The sequence below is a fragment of the Mizuhopecten yessoensis genome, unplaced genomic scaffold, assembly GCF_002113885.1.
Source record: "Mizuhopecten yessoensis strain PY_sf001 unplaced genomic scaffold, ASM211388v2 scaffold489, whole genome shotgun sequence".
NCBI classification, from domain to species: Eukaryota; Metazoa; Mollusca; class Bivalvia; order Pectinida; family Pectinidae; genus Mizuhopecten; species Mizuhopecten yessoensis.
The window spans coordinates 42,649-64,419 of NW_018403572.1; the positions used below are offsets into that span (position 1 = coordinate 42,649).

Below are 21,771 nucleotides of genomic sequence, written 5' to 3' on the forward strand. Positions count from 1 at the left end.
TTGAACTCTAGACCTTACCTATGCTCCGCAATCAAGGTATCTGGTGACTGGAGACACTTCACACCAGACCAAGGTTGAACTCTAGACCTTACCTATGCTACACAATCAAGGTATCTGGTGACTAGTGACACTTCACACTAGACAAAGGTTGAAATCTAGACCTTACCTATACTCCACAATCAAGGTATCTGGTGACTGGAGACACTTCACACCAGACAAAGGTTGAAATCTAGACCTTACCTATGCTCCACAATCAAGGTATCTGGTGACTGGAGACACTTCACACCAGACAAAGGTTGAACTCTAGACCTTACCTATGCTCCACAATCAAGGTAACTGGTGACTTGAGACACGTCACACCAGACAAAGGTTGAACTCTAGACCTTACCTATGCTCCACAATCAAGGTAACTGGTGACTTGAGACACGTCACACCAGACAAAGGTTGAACTCTAGACCTTACCTATGCTCCACAATCAAGGTAACTGGTGACTTGAGACACGTCACACCAGACAAAGGTTGAACTCTAGACCTTACCTATGCTCCACAATCAAGGTAACTGGTGACTTGAGACACGTCACACCAGACAAAGGTTGAACTCTAGACCTTACCTATGCTCCACAATCAAGGTAACTGGTGACTTGAGACACGTCACACCAGACAAAGGTTGAACTCTAGACCTTACCTATGCTCAACAAACTTTGATATCTAAGTGATAACAGACACCAATGACTAACCTTCATGCTTTCGACCTTGTCTTTGCGTCGCGCCCATACCAGCATGATTAGGTAGAGACACCACACAATCAGTACTGTAATCACAATGACTGGATTGTCAAAGAAGGTCAAGAAGAGAGTTGCATCAGTAATAGGGTCAACCAGGTTAGGCACTGCAATAAAGCCTGCAGCGAAAGAGGTCAAGTGGTAGCAGGAGCAAGTCATTGTCTTCAGGTTTTTCGGACGGGAAATCTGTCAAGGAAAAAACAGCATTGCAGCATGATACACCAAACAAGTCAAACGAATTTTGTAGGAATTATGTTCAAAACATAATATAATGACTTTCTTACTGCAGGGAAATGTGCTAAAAACTGTGCTAGTAAAATATAAGAAATTAAGCAAGCACCTAATTGAAAATTTAATATGTATATTTACTGCACCATATGGCCATTTTGTCCTTTTCAGTGGCAAAAGAAAAAAGAATGAAATCCATTTGAGAAGTATTTAACAAGAGGTTCATTGGACCTGTATCGCTCACCTGGTTTTATATTTAAGTCATTATAACTGAATGCATTAGTACATCTTTATATGAAATTTCCTCAAATCCAGACAAGATCTATGTTCTAACACAACTGGGACCACAATATCTGACTTTCAACTAATCAGGGGCCTCCATTGAGCTGCCATGTTAACATAATTTGAAATAAGTAATATGTCATATTACAGGGTGTAATTAAACAATACTTTAATTTTCATTCAACTATAAGCTTTTATAAACCTAGAAACCAATTTTTACCAATTTGTGAAAACTACACCAAAGAATATGATAATCTAGCTGTACCATTTCTTAGGACCGCAGAGGTCAAATCAATCTCATTCAATTAAGAAATGTTTGCAGGCAATTAGGGGATATTAGCGTCTTCCTAGCCCCAGGGGTCGAACCAGTCTCATTTATTTAGGAAATGATTGCTCTCCCCCTATGAAGTTTCAGAGCAAATTTGGTTGAAATCCTCTCTGGTGTTTAGGAGTAGATGCGTTTTAAAGCAAATTTAGCTAAGTTCCCCTTCAGGGCCCCGCCCCCCTGGCCTCAGGGGTCGAACCAACCTCATTTATTTAAGAAATGATTGCCCTCCCCTAGTGATGCTTCAGACTTAATTTGGTTGAAATCCTATTTGGCGTTAAGGAGGAGATAGGTTTTAAAGAAAAAGTTGACGACGAACGCTGCGCCACGGCATAAGCTTACTTGCCCTTTGGGCAGGTAAGCTAAAAACATAATATACACCGTAAAAATTGAGTGTCCCTCTCAATACTATTAATCAACGATAATGTGCAATCTTACACCTTTATGAATGCTAGTGTGTTTGGAAGAGTAGATTATGGCTAAGGTATTTTCCATGCAAAGGTATAGAGTCTGTTGAAATGGAGATGTTTGAGTTTATTGCAACGTCTTTGTGACTTATTGTGTAAGAAGCAGTTATTAATCTAGTTCTGGTCTTGTGTGCCAGATAATTTTACTTTAAAAGTTCAAAGGTTGCCCTATGCAACCTGAGATATGTACCTGACACCCATCAGTTGCCCTATGATACCTGAGATACATACCCGATAGCCATCAGTTGCCCACTGATCCCTGAGATACAAATTAAACCTGATAACCATTAGTTGCCCACTGATCCCTGAGATACAAACCTGACAGCCATTAGTTGCCCACTGATCCCTGAGATATGTACCTGACAGCCATCAGTTGCCCACTGATCCCTGTGATATGTTCCTGACAGCCATCAGTTGCCCTATGATCACTGAGATATGTACCTGACAGCCATCAGTTGCCCACTGATCCCTGTGATATGTACCTGACAGCCATCAGTTTCCACTGATACCTGAGATACAAACCTGACAGCCGTCAGTTGCCCTTTGAAACCTGAGATACATACCTGACAGCCATCAGTTGCCCACTGATCCCTGAGATATGTACCTGACAGCCACCAGTTGCCCTATGATCCCTGAGATATGTACCTGACAGCCGTCAGTTGCCCACTGATCCCTGAGATATGTCCCTGACAGCCATCAGTTGCCCACTGATCCCTGAGATATGTACTTGACAGCCGTCAGTTGCCCACTGATCCCTGAGATATGTACCTGACAGCTATCAGTTGCCCTATGATCCCTGAGATATGTACCTGACAGCTGTCAGTTGCCCACTGATCCCTGAGATATGTCCCTGACAGCCATCAGTTGCCCACTGATCCCTGAGATATGTACTTGACAGCCGTCAGTTGCCCACTGATCCCTGAGATATGTACTTGACAGCCGTCAGTTGCCCACTGATCCCTGAGATATGTCCCTGACAGCCATCAGTTGCCCACTGATCCCTGAGATACGCACCTGACAGCCATCAGTTGCCCTATGATACCTGAGATACATACCTGACAGCCATCAGTTGCCCTATGATCCCTGAGATACGTATCTGACAGCCATCAGTTGCCCACTGATCCCTGTGATATGTCCCTGACAGCCATCAGTTTCCACTGATACCTGAGATCCAAACCTGACAGCCGTCAGTTGCCCTTTGAACCCTGAGATACATACCTGACAGCCATCAGTTGACCTACAATCCCCGAGATACAATCCTGACAGCCATCAGTTGCCCACTGATCCCTGAGATATTTACCTGACAGCCATTAGTTGCCCTATGATCCCTGAGATACGTATCTGACAGCCATCAGTTGCCCACTGATCCCTGTGATATGTCCCTGACAGCCATCAGTTTCCACTGATACCTGAGATCCAAACCTGACAGCCGTCAGTTGCCCTTTGAAACCTGAGATACATACCTGACAGCCGTCAGTTGCCCACTGATCCCCGAGATATGTACCTGACAGCCATCAGTTTCCACTGATACCTGAGATACAAACCTGACAGCCATCAGTTGCCCACTGATCCCTGAGATATGTACTTGACAGCCGTCAGTTGCCCACTGATCCTTGGCATTATCGTAGAAGCCACACGCAGTGTTGTAGATGCCAATTCTGACAGATACATTGGTGGTTATAAAAGGTACATCAGTTTCATTTGCTGCGATGGTCTGTCCTTCTTGAACTGCTATAATCAAATACTTGTGAGACCCCTCCATTATCAGCATGTCAGCACTGCCCTCTGTTACACAATCAAAAACAGTTAAGTATACTTAACAATGCCTCATTATACTGAGGATCAGCACATCCACAATGTGATCTGTTACACAACCAAGAAACCCATAAGCCCTGTACTAATCTCCTGATTAAAGATCAATAAATGGTTCAAATGCTTCTGCTTACATCAGCCGGCCATCTTAATGAGTAAGTTATCACATGGAATCAAATTAACTTTCGAGAAACATGTCATCTCACTAGAGCTTACCCTCATGTACGTACATACACACTTTGGGGGCGGGGGGCGGGCAGATTGTCTTTAGTGATTCATTGGTATAGGGATGCTGTGTTGAGGTGCTCTCTCTGGGGACAGAGCTTACCTGGTATAGGGATGCTGTGTTGAGGTGCTCTCTCTGGGGACAGAGCTTACCTGGTATAGGGATGCCATGTTGAGGTGCTCTCTCTGGGGCTAGAGCTTACCTTGTATAGGGATGCCATGTTGTGGTGCTCTCTCTGGGGACAGAGCTTACCTGGTATAGGGATGCCATGTTGTGGTGCTCTCTCTGGGGACAGAGCTTACCTGGTATAGGGATGCTGTGTTGTGGTGCTCTCTCTGGGGACAGAGCTTACCTGGTATAGGGATGCTGTGTTGTGGTGCTCTCTCTGGGGACAGAGCTTACCTGGTATAGGGATGCTGTGTTGTGGTGCTCTCTCTGGGGACAGAGCTTACCTGGTATAGGGATGCTGTGTTGTGGTGCTCTCTCTGGGGACAGAGCTTACCTGGTATAGGGATGCTGTGTTGTGGTGCTCTCTCTGGGGACAGAGCTTACCTGGTATAGGGATGCTGTGTTGTGGTGCTCTCTCTGGGGACAGAGCTTACCTGGTATAGGGATGCTGTGTTGTGGTGCTCTCTCTGGGGACAGAGCTTACCTGGTATAGGGATGCTGTGTTGTGGTGCTCTCTCTGGGGACAGAGCTTACCTGGTATAGGGATGCTGTGTTGTGGTGCTCTCTCTGGGGACAGAGCTTACCTGGTATAGGGATGCTGTGTTGTGGTGCTCTCTCTGGGGACAGAGCTTACCTGGTATAGGGATGCTGTGTTGTGGTGCTCTCTCTGGGGACAGAGCTTACCTGGTATAGGGATGCTGTGTTGTGGTGCTCTCTCTGGGGACAGAGCTTACCTGGTATAGGGATGCTGTGTTGTGGTGCTCTCTCTGGGGACAGAGCTTACCTGGTATAGGGATGCTGTGTTGTGGTGCTCTCTCTGGGGACAGAGCTTACCTGGTATAGGGATGCTGTGTTGTGGTGCTCTCTCTGGGGACAGAGCTTACCTGGTATAGGGATGCTGTGTTGTGGTGCTCTCTCTGGGGACAGAGCTTACCTGGTATAGGGATGCTGTGTTGTGGTGCTCTCTCTGGGGACAGAGCTTACCTGGTATAGGGATGCTGTGTTGTGGTGCTCTCTCTGGGGACAGAGCTTACCTGGTATAGGGATGCTGTGTTGTGGTGCTCTCTCTGGGGACAGAGCTTACCTGGTATAGGGATGCTGTGTTGTGGTGCTCTCTCTGGGGACAGAGCTTACCTGGTATAGGGATGCTGTGTTGTGGTGCTCTCTCTGGGGACAGAGCTTACCTGGTATAGGGATGCTGTGTTGTGGTGCTCTCTCTGGGGACAGAGCTTACCTGGTATAGGGATGCTGTGTTGTGGTGCTCTCTCTGGGGACAGAGCTTACCTGGTATAGGGATGCTGTGTTGTGGTGCTCTCTCTGGGGACAGAGCTTACCTGGTATAGGGATGCTGTGTTGTGGTGCTCTCTCTGGGGACAGAGCTTACCTGGTATAGGGATGCTGTGTTGTGGTGCTCTCTCTGGGGACAGAGCTTACCTGGTATAGGGATGCTGTGTTGTGGTGCTCTCTCTGGGGACAGAGCTTACCTGGTATAGGGATGCTGTGTTGTGGTGCTCTCTCTGGGGACAGAGCTTACCTGGTATAGGGATGCTGTGTTGTGGTGCTCTCTCTGGGGACAGAGCTTACCTGGTATAGGGATGCTGTGTTGTGGTGCTCTCTCTGGGGACAGAGCTTACCTGGTATAGGGATGCTGTGTTGTGGTGCTCTCTCTGGGGACAGAGCTTACCTGGTATAGGGATGCTGTGTTGTGGTGCTCTCTCTGGGGACAGAGCTTACCTGGTATAGGGATGCTGTGTTGTGGTGCTCTCTCTGGGGACAGAGCTTACCTGGTATAGGGATGCTGTGTTGTGGTGCTCTCTCTGGGGACAGAGCTTACCTGGTATAGGGATGCTGTGTTGTGGTGCTCTCTCTGGGGACAGAGCTTACCTGGTATAGGGATGCTGTGTTGTGGTGCTCTCTCTGGGGACAGAGCTTACCTGGTATAGGGATGCTGTGTTGTGGTGCTCTCTCTGGGGACAGAGCTTACCTGGTATAGGGATGCTGTGTTGTGGTGCTCTCTCTGGGGACAGAGCTTACCTGGTATAGGGATGCTGTGTTGTGGTGCTCTCTCTGGGGACAGAGCTTACCTGGTATAGGGATGCTGTGTTGTGGTGCTCTCTCTGGGGACAGAGCTTACCTGGTATAGGGATGCTGTGTTGTGGTGCTCTCTCTGGGGACAGAGCTTACCTGGTATAGGGATGCTGTGTTGTGGTGCTCTCTCTGGGGACAGAGCTTACCTGGTATAGGGATGCTGTGTTGTGGTGCTCTCTCTGGGGACAGAGCTTACCTGGTATAGGGATGCTGTGTTGTGGTGCTCTCTCTGGGGACAGAGCTTACCTGGTATAGGGATGCTGTGTTGTGGTGCTCTCTCTGGGGACAGCGCTTACCTGGTATAGGGATGCTGTGTTGAGGTGCTCTCTCTGGGGACAGCGCTTACTTGGTATAGGGATGCTGTGTTGAGGTGCTCTCTCTGGGGACAGAGCTTACCTGGTATAGGGATGCCATGTTGCTGTACTGTTCTTGAAGACACTGTTTCATTGGTGGTACGGTACAACATCAATGTTAGGTCTGACTCCAAGATCTTGGTATACACCTGCAAAGTCATGGCAGGGTCAAGGTCAGTCATGGTGACCTTCAGCAGACTGCTAGCGATGACTTGACTTCTTGCTGTTTCATATGTAAATTCCAGTGTATTGGATTCAAGATTCTGGTCTAATAAATAAAAAGAACAAGCTACAGTGGCAATAATGTGCTTTTGAAAAAAGTGGCTTCTGTTGTGAATCTTTGTAGAGTGAAAATTCAAACTTGAACTAGAATGAATTTCCTATCAGCATTTCCTAATCAAATTCACTCTTCAAAGCCATATTTAATCACATTGATAAGACAACTAGAACTGTAAGCCAAAGGCTAACTAATACCAACCGCTCCTATATAAACCTTACTAAGGCAAAGCATTGCAAAGCAATCCATAGTCTTCCACCAGTAACAATTTCTTTATTGACTGAGCTGTACACTTATTTAAGTATACTGGTCACTGATATACTTCCTGTACCAAATATATACTGGTCACTGATATATTTCCCCATGCCAAAACATACTTACATACCAAATGTTCATTGTTAGCCCAGATGAACCAGTTTTGCTAAAATTGTCTTATTAGTTAAGGAAAATATGTCAGGACAAAGATATTTAACAAAGGGTCATAACTCCTTAAAAGGGTTGAAATGAAAACAATACTAGCCTGATGCACGACATCAGGGGGTAATTACAATATCTGTAAACTTTCATTGAGTTCCGCCGAGTAGTTTGTGAGGCAGTCAAAGGTTTATTCAACAAAGGGCCATAACTCTTTTTTAAAGGGTAGGATGAAAAAGTACTACTTGGATGCACAACGTCAGGGACCAGTTACCGTATCTGTGATATTTTTTTAAAATTGGCCCAGAAGATAAGGAAAAGTTGTCAGGACAAGAATTTTTCAACAAAGGGCCATAACTCCATAGAAAAGGGTTGAAAAAAAATACCTGGATGCACAAGGAGTAGTTATCATATCCAAAAAAGTTTCGTTGAAGTTGGCTGCATAGTCTTGGATGAGTTGTCAGGATAAGTATTTTTCAACAAAGGGCCATCACTCCAAAAAAAGGGATAGATTGAAAAAATCAAACCTGGATGCACAACATCATGTGATAGTTATCATATGTGAAAACTTTCATGGAAATTGGCCCAGAAGTTTTGGAGAAGTTGTGCAGGAAAGCATTTTTCAACAAAGGGCAATAACTCCATAAGAATGAAAAAATAATACCTGTATGCACAACTTCAAGTAGTAGTTATCATATCTGAAACGTTTCGATCCGTAACTTTAGAAAGAGTTGTCCAAACAATTTTTTTAGGATTTTTTCAACAAAGGGCCATAACTTCGTAAAAAAAGGTCAGAATGAAAAAGAATATTTTTTTGGAAGATAATAGCATCACTGTTTAATAATAAATGATATTCCATCTGCTTAAATGCTGAAGATTTGTGTTGCACAACCATTGCCTGTACACACTGTGCCATACACTCCATCACTGTGTCATACACTCCATCAATGTGTCATACACTCCATCACTGTGTCATACGCTCCATCAATGTGTCATACCCTCCATCACTGTGTCATACACTCCGTCACTGTGTCATACACTCAATCACTGTGTCATACACTCCATCATTGTGTCATACACTCCATCACTGTGTCATGTGTCATACACTCAATCACTGTGTATGAATGTGCCATACACTCAATCACTGGGTCATACACTCAATCACTGTGTATGAATGTGCCATACACTCAATCACTGTTTCATACACTCAATCACTGTGTATGAATGTGCCATACACTCAATCACTGTTTCATACACTCAATCACTGTGTATGAATGTGTCATACACTCCATCACTGTGTATGAATGTGTCATACACTCGATCACTGTGTAATCCACTCAATCTCTGTGTCATACACTCCCATACACTCCATCAATGTGTCATACAATCCATCACTGTGTCATACACTCCATCAATGTGTCATACAATCCATCACTGTGTCATACACTCCATCAATGTGTATACACTCCATCAATGTGTCATACACTCCATCACTGTGTCATACACTCCATCACTGTGTATACACTCCATCACTGTGTCATACACTCCATCACTATGTCATACACTCCATCACTGTGTCATACACTCCATCAATGTGTATACACTCCATCAATGTGTCATACACTCCATCACTATGTCATACACTCAATCACTGTGTATACACCCCATCAATGTGTCATACACTACATCACTATGTCATACACTCCATCACTGTGTCATACACTAAATAAATGTGTATATACTCCATCAATTTGTATACATACCATCACTATGTCATACACTCCATCAATGTGTATATACTCCATCACTATGTCATACACTCCATCAATGTGTCATACACTCCATCAATGTGTATGAATGTGTCATACACTACATCACTGTGTCATACACTCCATCACTGTGTCATACACTCCATTACTGTGTCATACACTCCATCACTGTGTCATACAATCCATCACTGTGTCATACACTCCATCACTGTGTCATACACTCCATCACTGTGTCATACACTCCATCACTGTGTCATACACTCCATCACTGTGTCATACACTCCATCACTGTGTCATACACTCCATCACTGTGTCATACACTCCATCACTGTGTCATACACTCCATCACTGTGTCATACACTCCATCACTGTGTCATACACTCCATCACTGTGTCATACACTCCATCACTGTGTCATACACTCCATCACTGTGTCATACACTCCATCACTGTGTCATACACTCCATCACTGTGTCATACACTCCATCACTGTGTCATACACTCCATCATTGTGTATATACTCCATCACTGTGTCATACACTCAATCATTGTGTATACACCCCATCACTGTGTCATACACTCCATCACTGTGTCATACACTCCATCACTGTGTCATACACTCCATCACTGTGTCATACACTCCATCACTGTGTCATACACTCCATCACTGTGTCATACACTCCATCACTGTGTCATACACTCCATCACTGTGTCATACACTCCATCACTGTGTCATACACTCCATCACTGTGTCATACACTCCATCACTGTGTCATACACTCCATCACTGTGTCATACACTCCATCACTGTGTCATACACTCCATCACTGTGTCATACACTCCATCACTGTGTCATACACTCCATCACTGTGTCATACACTCCATCACTGTGTCATACACTCCATCACTGTGTCATACACTCCATCACTGTGTCATACACTCCATCACTGTGTCATACACTCCATCACTGTGTCATACACTCCATCACTGTGTCATACACTCCATCACTGTGTCATACACTCCATCACTGTGTCATACACTCCATCACTGTGTCATACACTCCATCACTGTGTCATACACTCCATCACTGTGTCATACACTCCATCACTGTGTCATACACTCCATCACTGTGTCATACACTCCATCACTGTGTCATACACTCCATCACTGTGTCATACACTCCATCACTGTGTCATACACTCCATCACTGTGTCATACACTCCATCACTGTGTCATACACTCCATCACTGTGTCATACACTCCATCACTGTGTCATACACTCCATCACTGTGTCATACACTCCATCACTGTGTCATACACTCCATCACTGTGTCATACACTCCATCACTGTGTCATACACTCCATCACTGTGTCATACACTCCATCACTGTGTCATACACTCCATCACTGTGTCATACACTCCATCACTGTGTCATACACTCCATCACTGTGTCATACACTCCATCACTGTGTCATACACTCCATCACTGTGTCATACACTCCATCACTGTGTCATACACTCCATCACTGTGTCATACACTCCATCACTGTGTCATACACTCCATCACTGTGTCATACACTCCATCACTGTGTCATACACTCCATCACTGTGTCATACACTCCATCACTGTGTCATACACTCCATCACTGTGTCATACACTCCATCACTGTGTCATACACTCCATCACTGTGTCATACACTCCATCACTGTGTCATACACTCCATCACTGTGTCATACACTCCATCACTGTGTCATACACTCCATCACTGTGTCATACACTCCATCACTGTGTCATACACTCCATCACTGTGTCATACACTCCATCACTGTGTCATACACTCCATCACTGTGTCATACACTCCATCACTGTGTCATACACTCCATCACTGTGTCATACACTCCATCACTGTGTCATACACTCCATCACTGTGTCATACACTCCATCAATGTGTCATACACTCCATCACTGTGTCATACACTCCATCACTGTGTCATACACTCCATCACTGTGTATACACCCCATCACTGTGTCATACACTCCATCACTGTGTATATACTCCATCACTGTGTCATACACTCCATCAATGTGTATATACTCCATCCCTATGTCATACACTCCATCACTGTGTCATACACTCCATTACGGTGTCATACAATCCATCACTGTGTCATACACTCAATCACTGTGTCATACACTCCATCAATGTGTATATACTCCATCCCTATGTCATACACTGTGTCATACACTCCATCACTGTGTATATACTCCATCACTGTGTCATACCCTCCATCACTGTGTAAACACTCCATCACTGTGTCATACACTCCATGAATGTGTATACACTCCATCAATGTGTCATACACTCCATATACACTCCATCAATGTGTATATACTCCATCCCTATGTCATGCACTCCATCACTGTGTCATACACTCCATAAATGTGTCATACACTCCATCACTATGTCATACACTCCCTCAATGTGTCATACACTCCATCACTGTGCATACACTTCAGTACCTCTCTATACATTAGAGCTGGGCTATACTGAACCCGGGGTTAAGTCTCCAAGCCATCACTGTGTCATACACTCCATCACTATGTCATACACTACATCAATGTGTCATACACTCCATCACTGTGCATACACTTCAGTACCTATCTATAAATTAGAGCTGGGCTATACTGACCCCGGGGTTAAGTCTCCAAGGGTGGGGCAGCCCCTGGGGTCAATTCTTGTATCATGACTGCATTCATCTCTTTAAATTATGCCCAGCATTTGTATATACAGTTTTGGGGTGGGGATCTCAACCGTTTCAAAGTTATGATCCAGGGACTATGTCTCCAAGGGTTGGGCCAGACCCCTAGGAAATCCTGGAAGCATATATTCACTGTGTCATACACTCCATCACTGTGTATACACCCCATCACTGTGTCATACACTCCATCACAATGTCATACACTCAATGTTTCATACACTCCATCACTCACTCCATCACTATGGAATACACTCCATCAATGTGTATGAACGTGTCATACACTCCATCACTGTGTATACTCTCCATCACTGTGTCATACACTCCATTAATGTGTCATACACTCCATCACTGTGTCATACCCTCCATCAATGTGTATATACTCCATCCCTATGTCATACACTGTGTCATACACTCCATCACTGTGTATACACTCCATCACTATGTCATACACTCCATCAATGTGTGATACACTCCATCAATGTGTATACACTCCATCAATGTGTGTGTCATACACTCCATCAATGTGTATACACTCCATCAATGTGTGTGTCATACACTCCATCAATGTGTATATCCTCCATCCCTATGTCATACACTCCATCACTGTGACATACACTCCATTACGGTGTCATACAATCCATCACTGTGTCATACACTCCATCACTATGTCATACACTCCATTACTGTGTCATACAATCCATCACTGTGTCATACACTCAATCATTGTGTATATACTCCATCCCTGTGTCATACACTCCATCAATGTGTATATCCTCCATCCCTATGTCATACACTCCATCACTGTGACATACACTCCATTACGGTGTCATACAATCCATCACTGTGTCATACACTCCATCACTATGTCATACACTACATCAATGTGTCATACACTCCATCACTGTGCATACACTTCAGTACCTCTCTATAAATTAGAGCTGCGCTATACTGAACCCGGGGTTAAGTCTCCAAGGGTGGGGCAGCCCCTGGGGTCAATTCTTGTATCATGACTGCATTCATCTCTTTAAATTATGCCCAGCATTTGTATACTCAATCACTGTGTCATACACTCCATCATTGTGTCATACACTCCATCATTGTGTCATACACTCCATCATTGTGTCATACACTCCATTGTGTATGAATGTGCCATACACTCAATCACTGTGTCATACACTCCATCAATGTGTCATACACTCCATCACTGTGCATACACTTCAGTACCTCTCTATAAATTAGAGCTGGGCTATACTGAACCCGGGGTTAAGTCTCCAAGGGTGGGGCAGACCCTGGGGTCAATTCTTGTATCATGACTGCATTCATCTCTTTAAATTATGCCCAGCATTTGTATATACAGTTTTGGGGTGGGGATCTCAACCGTTTCAAAGTTATGATCCAGGGACTATGTCTCCAAGGGTTGGGCCAGACCCCTAGGAAATCCTGGAAGCATATATGCATTCTTCTCTTCATACTCAGCAATTGTATATATGGTAATAGGGTGGGTATCTCAACCACTTACAAGCAATAAACTATTTTTTGCCCCACCCTTTAGCCAAGGGGGTCAGCCCCACTACTTGTACAATTTGAATCCCTGCCTCAAATGAATGCTTCCAACCAAATATGATTGATATCCAGAATAAGTCATTCCTAGCAATATAGCCGAATTTCCCCCTTTTGGCCATGCCCCTAAGCCCCCTGGGGAGTCAGCCCCACCATTTGTTAATGGGCGGATTGGTTGATTGGTTAACAGTCCGGCCTTCCAAGCAGGCGGCCGGGGTTCGATCTCTGAAGTCGCCGTACGCATGGAATATTCAGAGAAAGTGTTGTTCTCCTGCCCACACAACTCCAACAACCCAGGTGAAGTATAAAATGGTCTGGGGTTGGTGTTGTGGTATCTGTGCTGTAGCATTCAAGTGTGGTGGCACTATAAATGATACAGTTGGAAGCACAGTCCCACTACAAACAGAACACAATACATCTCCAGCACACACACATAGGGAGATATTAGCCAAGTGGCATGGGACTAGTGGTTACCGCCTGATTAGGCAGCTCCTGCGAATTCATCAATATTGTATTGATTAATATATATGCTAATTGTATTGACTGTATAAAACTGTATATCTATGTACTGTAAAGCGCTTAAGAGTGGCTTATGTTAGCTAGATAGGGTGCTATATCAAATGTTATATATCTAATTTTTTTGCTCATTTTTGAATCCCCACTTCAATGTACCTAGGGATGCATCCAGTCAAATACGGTTTGAAATCTTTTAGTTCCAGAGGAGAAGTCGCTTAAAGCAATATAGCCAAATTGGCCCCTCAGCCCCACCATTTGTACAATTTTGAATCCCCACTACCTAGGGATGCTTCCAGTCAAATATGGTTGATGTCCATCTTTTGGTTGTAGAGAAGAAGTCGCTTGCAGCAATATAGCCAAATAACCCTTTTTGGTCCCGCCCCTCNCCCCATTTGTACAATTTTAAATCCCCGCCCCCCATGAATGCTTCTGACCAAATATTTTGGCCCAGCTACTCAGTCCCCTGGGGGGGGTTAACCCTACCATTTGTACAATTTTGAATCCCCACCACCTAAGGATGCTTCCAGTCAAATTTAGTTAAATTCCAAACAGTGGTTAAGAAGAAGAAATCGTTTGAAGAAATTGTTGACGTACGCATAAGCTTACCTTGGTCCTTTGGACCAGCTGAGCTAATGAATTAACATTTTTATGTTGACCTAAATACCCTTAAATCAACACAGATGCCATTTGACTCTGTGATATTGGTATATCATTATATATATTATCAATTGTTGCATAGTGAAATATTCCAAGTAAGTTTGATCAAAATAAGATTATCCCTTCAGAAGATATCACACAGACAGCAATCAGCAATCAGAATGCATCAGCCTCATAGTTTAAAAATTCATTTGATTTAAAAATAGATTTTATCTTAACACAAAGGCATTAACTAATTCAACTCTAAAGACACATTTGAACTCCTCCAATTCTAAGGTTGGAATAGCTCATTATAAAATTTCAGGTGTGAATGAGTAAAAAGTTCTTGACTATTGGAAGAAGTTTGATAAAAACCCAGTAAGGAAAACTGACAACAAAAACAAGATCCACCTGTGTGTACGTACAATTATGTGTCTAGCAATACTGAAAGCTTATACACTATCTACTCATGCCGTACAAATATAACACAACACTGATCCAGCTCTGTTTACCTGATACTTTAACTTTACAGCGATAAGTTTGCAATATTTTGGAGAAAAGTTAATCTGTAGACATAGACTTGAGCAAGGAAAGGAGAAGTAGGAAGAATGTTAAATAAACCATTATATCTCAGCAAGGTTTAGAGATAAAGGCACTTATAAAATACTGTGATTCAAAGATTATTTACGATAATAATGTTCCATTCTAATTTAACTTACATATAATTTGACAAACAAGTTATAGGTATAACAAGCAAATTCGTGGAATTCATATCCCCCGCATGCAGGACATATTGTCAGTTAACATGATTGAGGTTAGGTTTAAACATGGGAGTATCGTGCTGTTGAGACAAAATGTAAAGCTTGAAACTTGAAGAAAAAAAAAGCCCTTTACCTCATTGATTATCCATAAAAACTTAGCATGAGGCGGATGTGCATACAGAATTTGGTTGAAATATCTGAACAATATCTACATTTGGATAATATTTGCGAGAGTTAATGAACAGAAACGAAAGATAATAATGTTTTTCGTTATTCAAGGGGCCATAACTCCACCAAATCTAGTGATGGTCAGAGGACTTTGCCGAGCCCTTAAGACATTTAACCCTGTGACTAAGTTTGAAGAAAATCAGTTAATATTTGTTGTAGTTATTGCACGGAAACGAATCGTGACAGACAGACAGACCCAAATTAATATCCCCTGTTTCGGTGAAAGCGGAGGATAATAATTGTAAACACTGCATGTAGTTTTAGTTATCAGAATACCTCTCCATATATCATTATGATACTGGTTTTAGTTATCAGAATACCTCTCCATATATCTTGATGATACTGGTTTTAGTTACCAGAATCCCTCTCCATATATCATTATGATACAGGTTTTAGTTATCAGAAGACGTCTCCATATATCTTTATAATGCTGGTTTTAGTAATCAGAATACCTCTCAATATATCTTTATGATACTGGTTTTAGTTATCAGAATACCTCTCAATATATCTTTATGATACTGGTTTTAGTTACCAGAATCCCTCTCCATATATCTTTATAATGCGGGTTTTAGTAATCAGAATACCTCTCAATATATCTTTATGATACTGGTTTTAGTGAGCAATAAGCCACTGTTAACAACTTCAGTAAAAAGGACAAATAAACTTACAAGGCTGCATTATTTGGATCTAAGCTAATGCATATGGCAAATGTGATTTGAATGTTAACATTTTCTCTCTCACAACCAAAGTTACAGATGATGTACAGAGCAAGACCTCAATTTTGTATACATCCAACAAGAACAGACAACGACAATATAATAGCAGGTCATCTGAGACATACTGATTGTATACTATAATAAGGTGACCTAATTTATAAAGGTTTATAGATGTCAGAAGAATTAATATAACTAATAAACCAAATCATCGTAGAAAGAGGATAGAAGAATGGACAGATGGACAAAATGACAGGCTAAAGCAGGCTTATACTGTAACAAGAGTATCGCGGGGCGGAACAATATACGCCAGTCGAATGCCATCTAGTGCTAATGCTTTCTTACATTGTAATAAGACCTGCATCATTCAAAGAGTGGTTAGCTGACATGCTATAACAAGGTTATACCTGGTTATTTAAGCAATCATGGCACAATATTTACATTTGCTCTGTAATGCCAATTTGTAACCACTTCAGACATGTAGGGTAAGAACTTGGAAGCGTTACTATGGAGACTTTATAATTCATAAAGAATTAAGGTTGTTACTATTACTAGCACATTAGTTGGGTTGGAGATAAAACGTATGTGATTGCTGTTCATTTGTCGAATTGTCTATATAAACAATACCAAACTTTACCCCCTCCCCAAAGGCAAACGAGGAACCTGGGGCACATGAAAATCGCAAAGTATATAAACCACTTGAAGGCCTTTACAACTATGAGTAGTATTTGATACCAACATTTCTGGAACTGCAGAAGAAAATCTTTGAAATTCGCCTCCTTTTTCACCCCAAAACCCAGCCCCCTAGGGGGTCAGGGTCACACAAATTTTTCCAGCAGACCTTCCTCCCCTAACAAATAATTCTGTCAAATATGAGCAATCTCTGTTCAAAACATTGCAAGATATTGCCTATTATGTATATTTCCTATATAAACTACACTAAATTTCACCCCCTCACCAGGGGCAAACGGGGGGCCTGCATGGTAGACATGAAAATCACAATTTTTATAAAACACCCAAACGCTTTTACAGCGATGGGTAGTATTTGATCCTGGCATTTTTGTAACTAGAGAAGAAGATTTTTAAAATTTTCCCAAATTTCTCCCCATTTTGCCCTAGGGGGTCAGATTCATAAATATTTTACCAGCAGACCTCCCTCCCCTAACAAGGAGACATGAAAATCACAATTTTTAACCACCCAAAGGCCTTTACAACTATGAGTAGTATTTGGTTTTAGCATTTCTGGAAATGGAAAAGAAGATTTTTTATTTTTTTCTAAATTTCCCCTTTTTGGCCCCTAACTAACCCCCTAGGGGGCCACACCCTTATTTCATAAATCCATTGAGCCCCTGGTCCCAAGGATGCTTCATATCAAATTTAGTTAAAATCCAATCAGTCGTTCAGGAGATAAAGGCTTTTAAAGGGAAAAGTTGACGCCGGACGCCACGGTACGGCATAAGCTCATCACTTGCCCTTCGGGCAGGTGAGCTAAAAATGTAGGAGAAAATCTCCGGATAAAAATTCATATCATGATTATAATGTATACCAAATTAAGTTTCAAAGAAATCTGTTGAAAAATGTAGGAGGAGGTTGCCGGACAAAAATCAAATACTGAAATGAACAAAGGGCAATTACTTTTGCAAAAATTGTTGAATCAAAATACTTTTAAGGGAGACACAACTTCATATCATGATTATAATGTATACCAAGTTTCAAAGAGATCAGTCGAAAAATGTAGGAGGAAATTGCCGGACAAATAAAAAAGTTTACGCCGGCCGGACAACGCCATACCATAATACTCCTGTCAAATTTGACGGGCATATAAAAAGCATGAAACTGATAGTTTTGTGAAATAAAGCCAACCTTCCACTTGGAATTGGAGCGTGACAGGATCGGACATGTTGGTGAGTGTCTTTGTCTGGAGTTGTGCGTCCTTGACAACGACGTCCACCACAGAGGAGGTAAATCTTTCTGCAGTCTGGTCCCAGTTATACATGTTGTCCTTGGTTACTACAATCTGACTCCAAACAGAATTAATTGTTCTATATCACACTATGTTAGACACTGACTGCTGCCAAGATACCTGTCTCCGGCTCTCCATGGCATACAGTACGTATTACTGTGGTGCTTTTAGAACACTATATATCCTTTGTACATAACATACTAGTTTTCCTGATAGTAGATATCATAACTGCCAACTAAAAGCTGACACCTCACATAAAGACCAATCAACAAATGTCACCACATTTATTACATTAAAAACGGATGCAGCAACCCTTAGACAATGGTATACAGAGATCTAATGTCAGTGGTAATTATGAGGCAAGAATCATGTACTTGTCAGTTGTTATGAAACACTTGGACAGATGAACATCACAAATCAACAAATTTAAACATACACTTAAAACTCCTATACAAAAGCTTTAAAATCTTAATTTACCAACCGAAAAATGCAATATGGCATACAGCTATATGTCAATGTCATTTTTGATGATTTATACTTGTGTGTTTGACAGTAACAGATTCCAACCCAACACTTGCAAACCGAAGAATTTAAATGATTGTTAATGGTTGATCTACTTGAAGATATATAAACAAGAGGCCCAGAGGGCCTGTATCGCTCACCTGGATACCTAAGCAATCATGGCAAACTATTCTCCAAATGAGATCAAGGGAATATGCCAGACCCCAAGGCCAATCCTTGTAGCATAGCTATATTAGATTTTTCATGCCCAGCAATTTTATGTATGGTTATGGGGTGGGGATCTCAACTGTTTCCAAGCTTTGACTCAGAAACTAGGTCCCTAGAGTTGTGGCCAGACCCCAGGATTGATTCTAATATCGTGACTGCATTTGTCTCTTTTTGCCAAGCATTTGTATATATAGTTTTGGGGTGGGGATCTCAACCGTTTCAAAGTTATGACCCAGGGGCCAAGTCTGCAAGGGTGGGGCAGACCCTGGGATCAATTCTAATGTCATGACTGCATTCGTCTCTTTATGCCCAACAATTGTATATATAGTTTTGGGGTGGGGATATTAACCATTTCAAAGTTATGACCCAGGGGTTAAGTCTCCAAGGGTGGGGCAGTCCCCAAGGCCAACCTGGAAGCATATGTGCAATCATCTCTTTATACTCAGCAATTGTATATATACGGTTATAGGGTGGGGCTCTCAACTGTTTCCAAGCTGTGACTAAGAAACTAGGTCCCTAGGGGTTCGGTCAGACCCCAGGGTCTATTCTGATATCATGATTGCATTCGTCTCTTTATGCCCAGCATTTGTATATATAGTTTTGGGGTGGGGATCTCAACCGTTTTAAAGTTATGGCCCAGGGACTATGTCTCCAAGGGTGGGGCCAGACCCTAGGGACATCCTGGAAGCAAATGTGCATTCTTCTCTTTATACTCAGCAATTGTATATATGGTTATATGGTGGGGATCTCAACCATTTCCAAGTAATACATTTTATTGGCCCCACCCCTTAGCCCGGGGGGTCAGCCCCACCATTTGTACAATTTTGAATCCCTGCCTCCCATGAATACTTCCGACCAAATATGATCAATATCCATGGCATAGTTCTGCAGAAGAAGTCATTTATAGCAATATAACCAAATTGCCCCCTTTTGGCCCCGCCCCTCAGCCCCCTGGGGGGTCAGCCCAACCGTTTGTACAATTTTGAATCTCCACCACCTAGAGATGCTTCCAGTCAAATAAGGTTGATATCCATCACTTAGTTCCAGAGAAGAAGTCACTTAAAGCAGTATAGCCAAATACCCTTTTTGGCCCTGCCCCTCAGCCCCCTGGGGGGTCAGCCACACCATTTGTACAATTTTAAATCCCTGCCTCCCAGGAATGCTTTTGATCAAATATGATTGATATCCAGTGCACAGTTCTACAGAAGAAGTCGTTTGTAGCAATATAGCCAAATGGCCCCCTTTTGGCCCCGCCCCTAAGCCCCCTGGGGAGTCAACCCCACCATTTGTACAATTTTTAATCACCACCACCTAGGGATGCTTCCAGTCAAATATGGTTGATATCCACTTCTTAGTTTCAGAGAAGAAGACGCCTAAAGCAATATGGGCAAATTGACCCCTTTTGGCCCCGCCCCTCAGCCCCCCCATTTGTACAATTTTGAATCCCCACCACCTAGGGATGCTTCCAGTCAAATTTAGTTTAATTCCAACGAGTGGTTAAGAAGAAGTCATTTAAAGAAATTGTTGACGTACGTACGGACGGACGGACGACGGACGGACGATGGACGCCACGGTATGGCATAAAAATATAGCAGTTAAAACTAAGATTATTTTGAATTTGGCAATAAATTAGACATCCTCATGAGCAACTAAGCTATGCCTCGATTTTTCATGACTTCTCTCACATTAAACCTTGAGAATTTCGTACATTTCATTTTAACACACCTGACTTCATTGAAATGAATTGGCCTCACCTGTGTATAAACAAAAGAGTTCTCTGCCCCTGGAACTGATTGTCTGAGAGTTTGAGTAGGAGGCAGTAGGAGACTGATGCTGGAGTTATCTGACAGCACACTGAGGGTGAGGTTTGTTTCTGTCATGTTGTCTATTTCCTGGACTCTGACAGACATAACCGGTGTCTGGATGATCACAGCTTCATTAGCCGACTCAATTGTCTCTGTGAGAATGTCCACAACCTTCTCTACAGACGCCATCATCTGTAGGCTGTTCCTTTTCACCTGACAATGTGGTAAAGCTCAAATTGCATCTTTATATCACACACAACTCTTCAGGGCAGAATATTGCCCCCGCTAATATTTATTGTTGATACATGTACTTGCGAAATGTTTTTTATCACATTTATAATTGGATCTTGTTAGCTCAATGTTAGGCTCTGGACAATTCTAACAATTTTTTCTGACAAAATACGGCAGTGAACATTAACAGACAAGTCATGGGTTATGTGAAGTTCCTTTGTCAGTAACAATGTCCTTTACTTATGATGCCCCAATCTCAAAGAAGTCTTTCATTTTCCTAGGTTCAACCAAAATATCATGACTGAACTTTGCATAAATATTGATTTGAAAGAATCTGGACAAGTAAATACTACTTCTAGCAACAGAGACTTTGACCTTCGACAACCAATTACAGAATAGTTTATAAGACTTTCAAACAATCATATATTTAAGCATTGAACTGTTTTTGTATGGTATTTATTATCTATTTGAATGACACAGCTTTGCAAGCAAACAACATAATGCGCGCTAGCTGTATCATTCAAATAGATCATAAATACCATACAAAAACAGTTCAATACTTATGTTTACGTTTTCTCTGCCTCTTATGTTCTTTTTTAACTTATAATTTATATTTAAAATTAAAAATGCCCGCCTTATCGACAGTCCACACAATTTCGTTCAATAGTTTGAACAGCGT

General features: G+C 42.3%; 1 protein-coding gene across 1 annotated transcript in view; it reads right to left on the minus strand.

Annotated features, from left to right (window-relative positions):
- Window positions 1-21,771, minus strand: part of LOC110449923 (polycystic kidney disease protein 1-like 2) — a 141,469-nt gene that overhangs the window by 24,284 nt on the left and 95,414 nt on the right. The window contains exons 19-23 of the mRNA XM_021497099.1: window positions 20,811-21,074; window positions 18,228-18,381; window positions 6,774-6,998; window positions 3,669-3,871; window positions 737-967 (exon numbers count right to left, since the gene is read on the minus strand). Of these exons, the coding sequence (XP_021352774.1) occupies window positions 737-967; window positions 3,669-3,871; window positions 6,774-6,998; window positions 18,228-18,381; window positions 20,811-21,074 (1,077 nt within the window). The remainder of the gene's footprint in view (window positions 1-736; window positions 968-3,668; window positions 3,872-6,773; window positions 6,999-18,227; window positions 18,382-20,810; window positions 21,075-21,771) is intronic.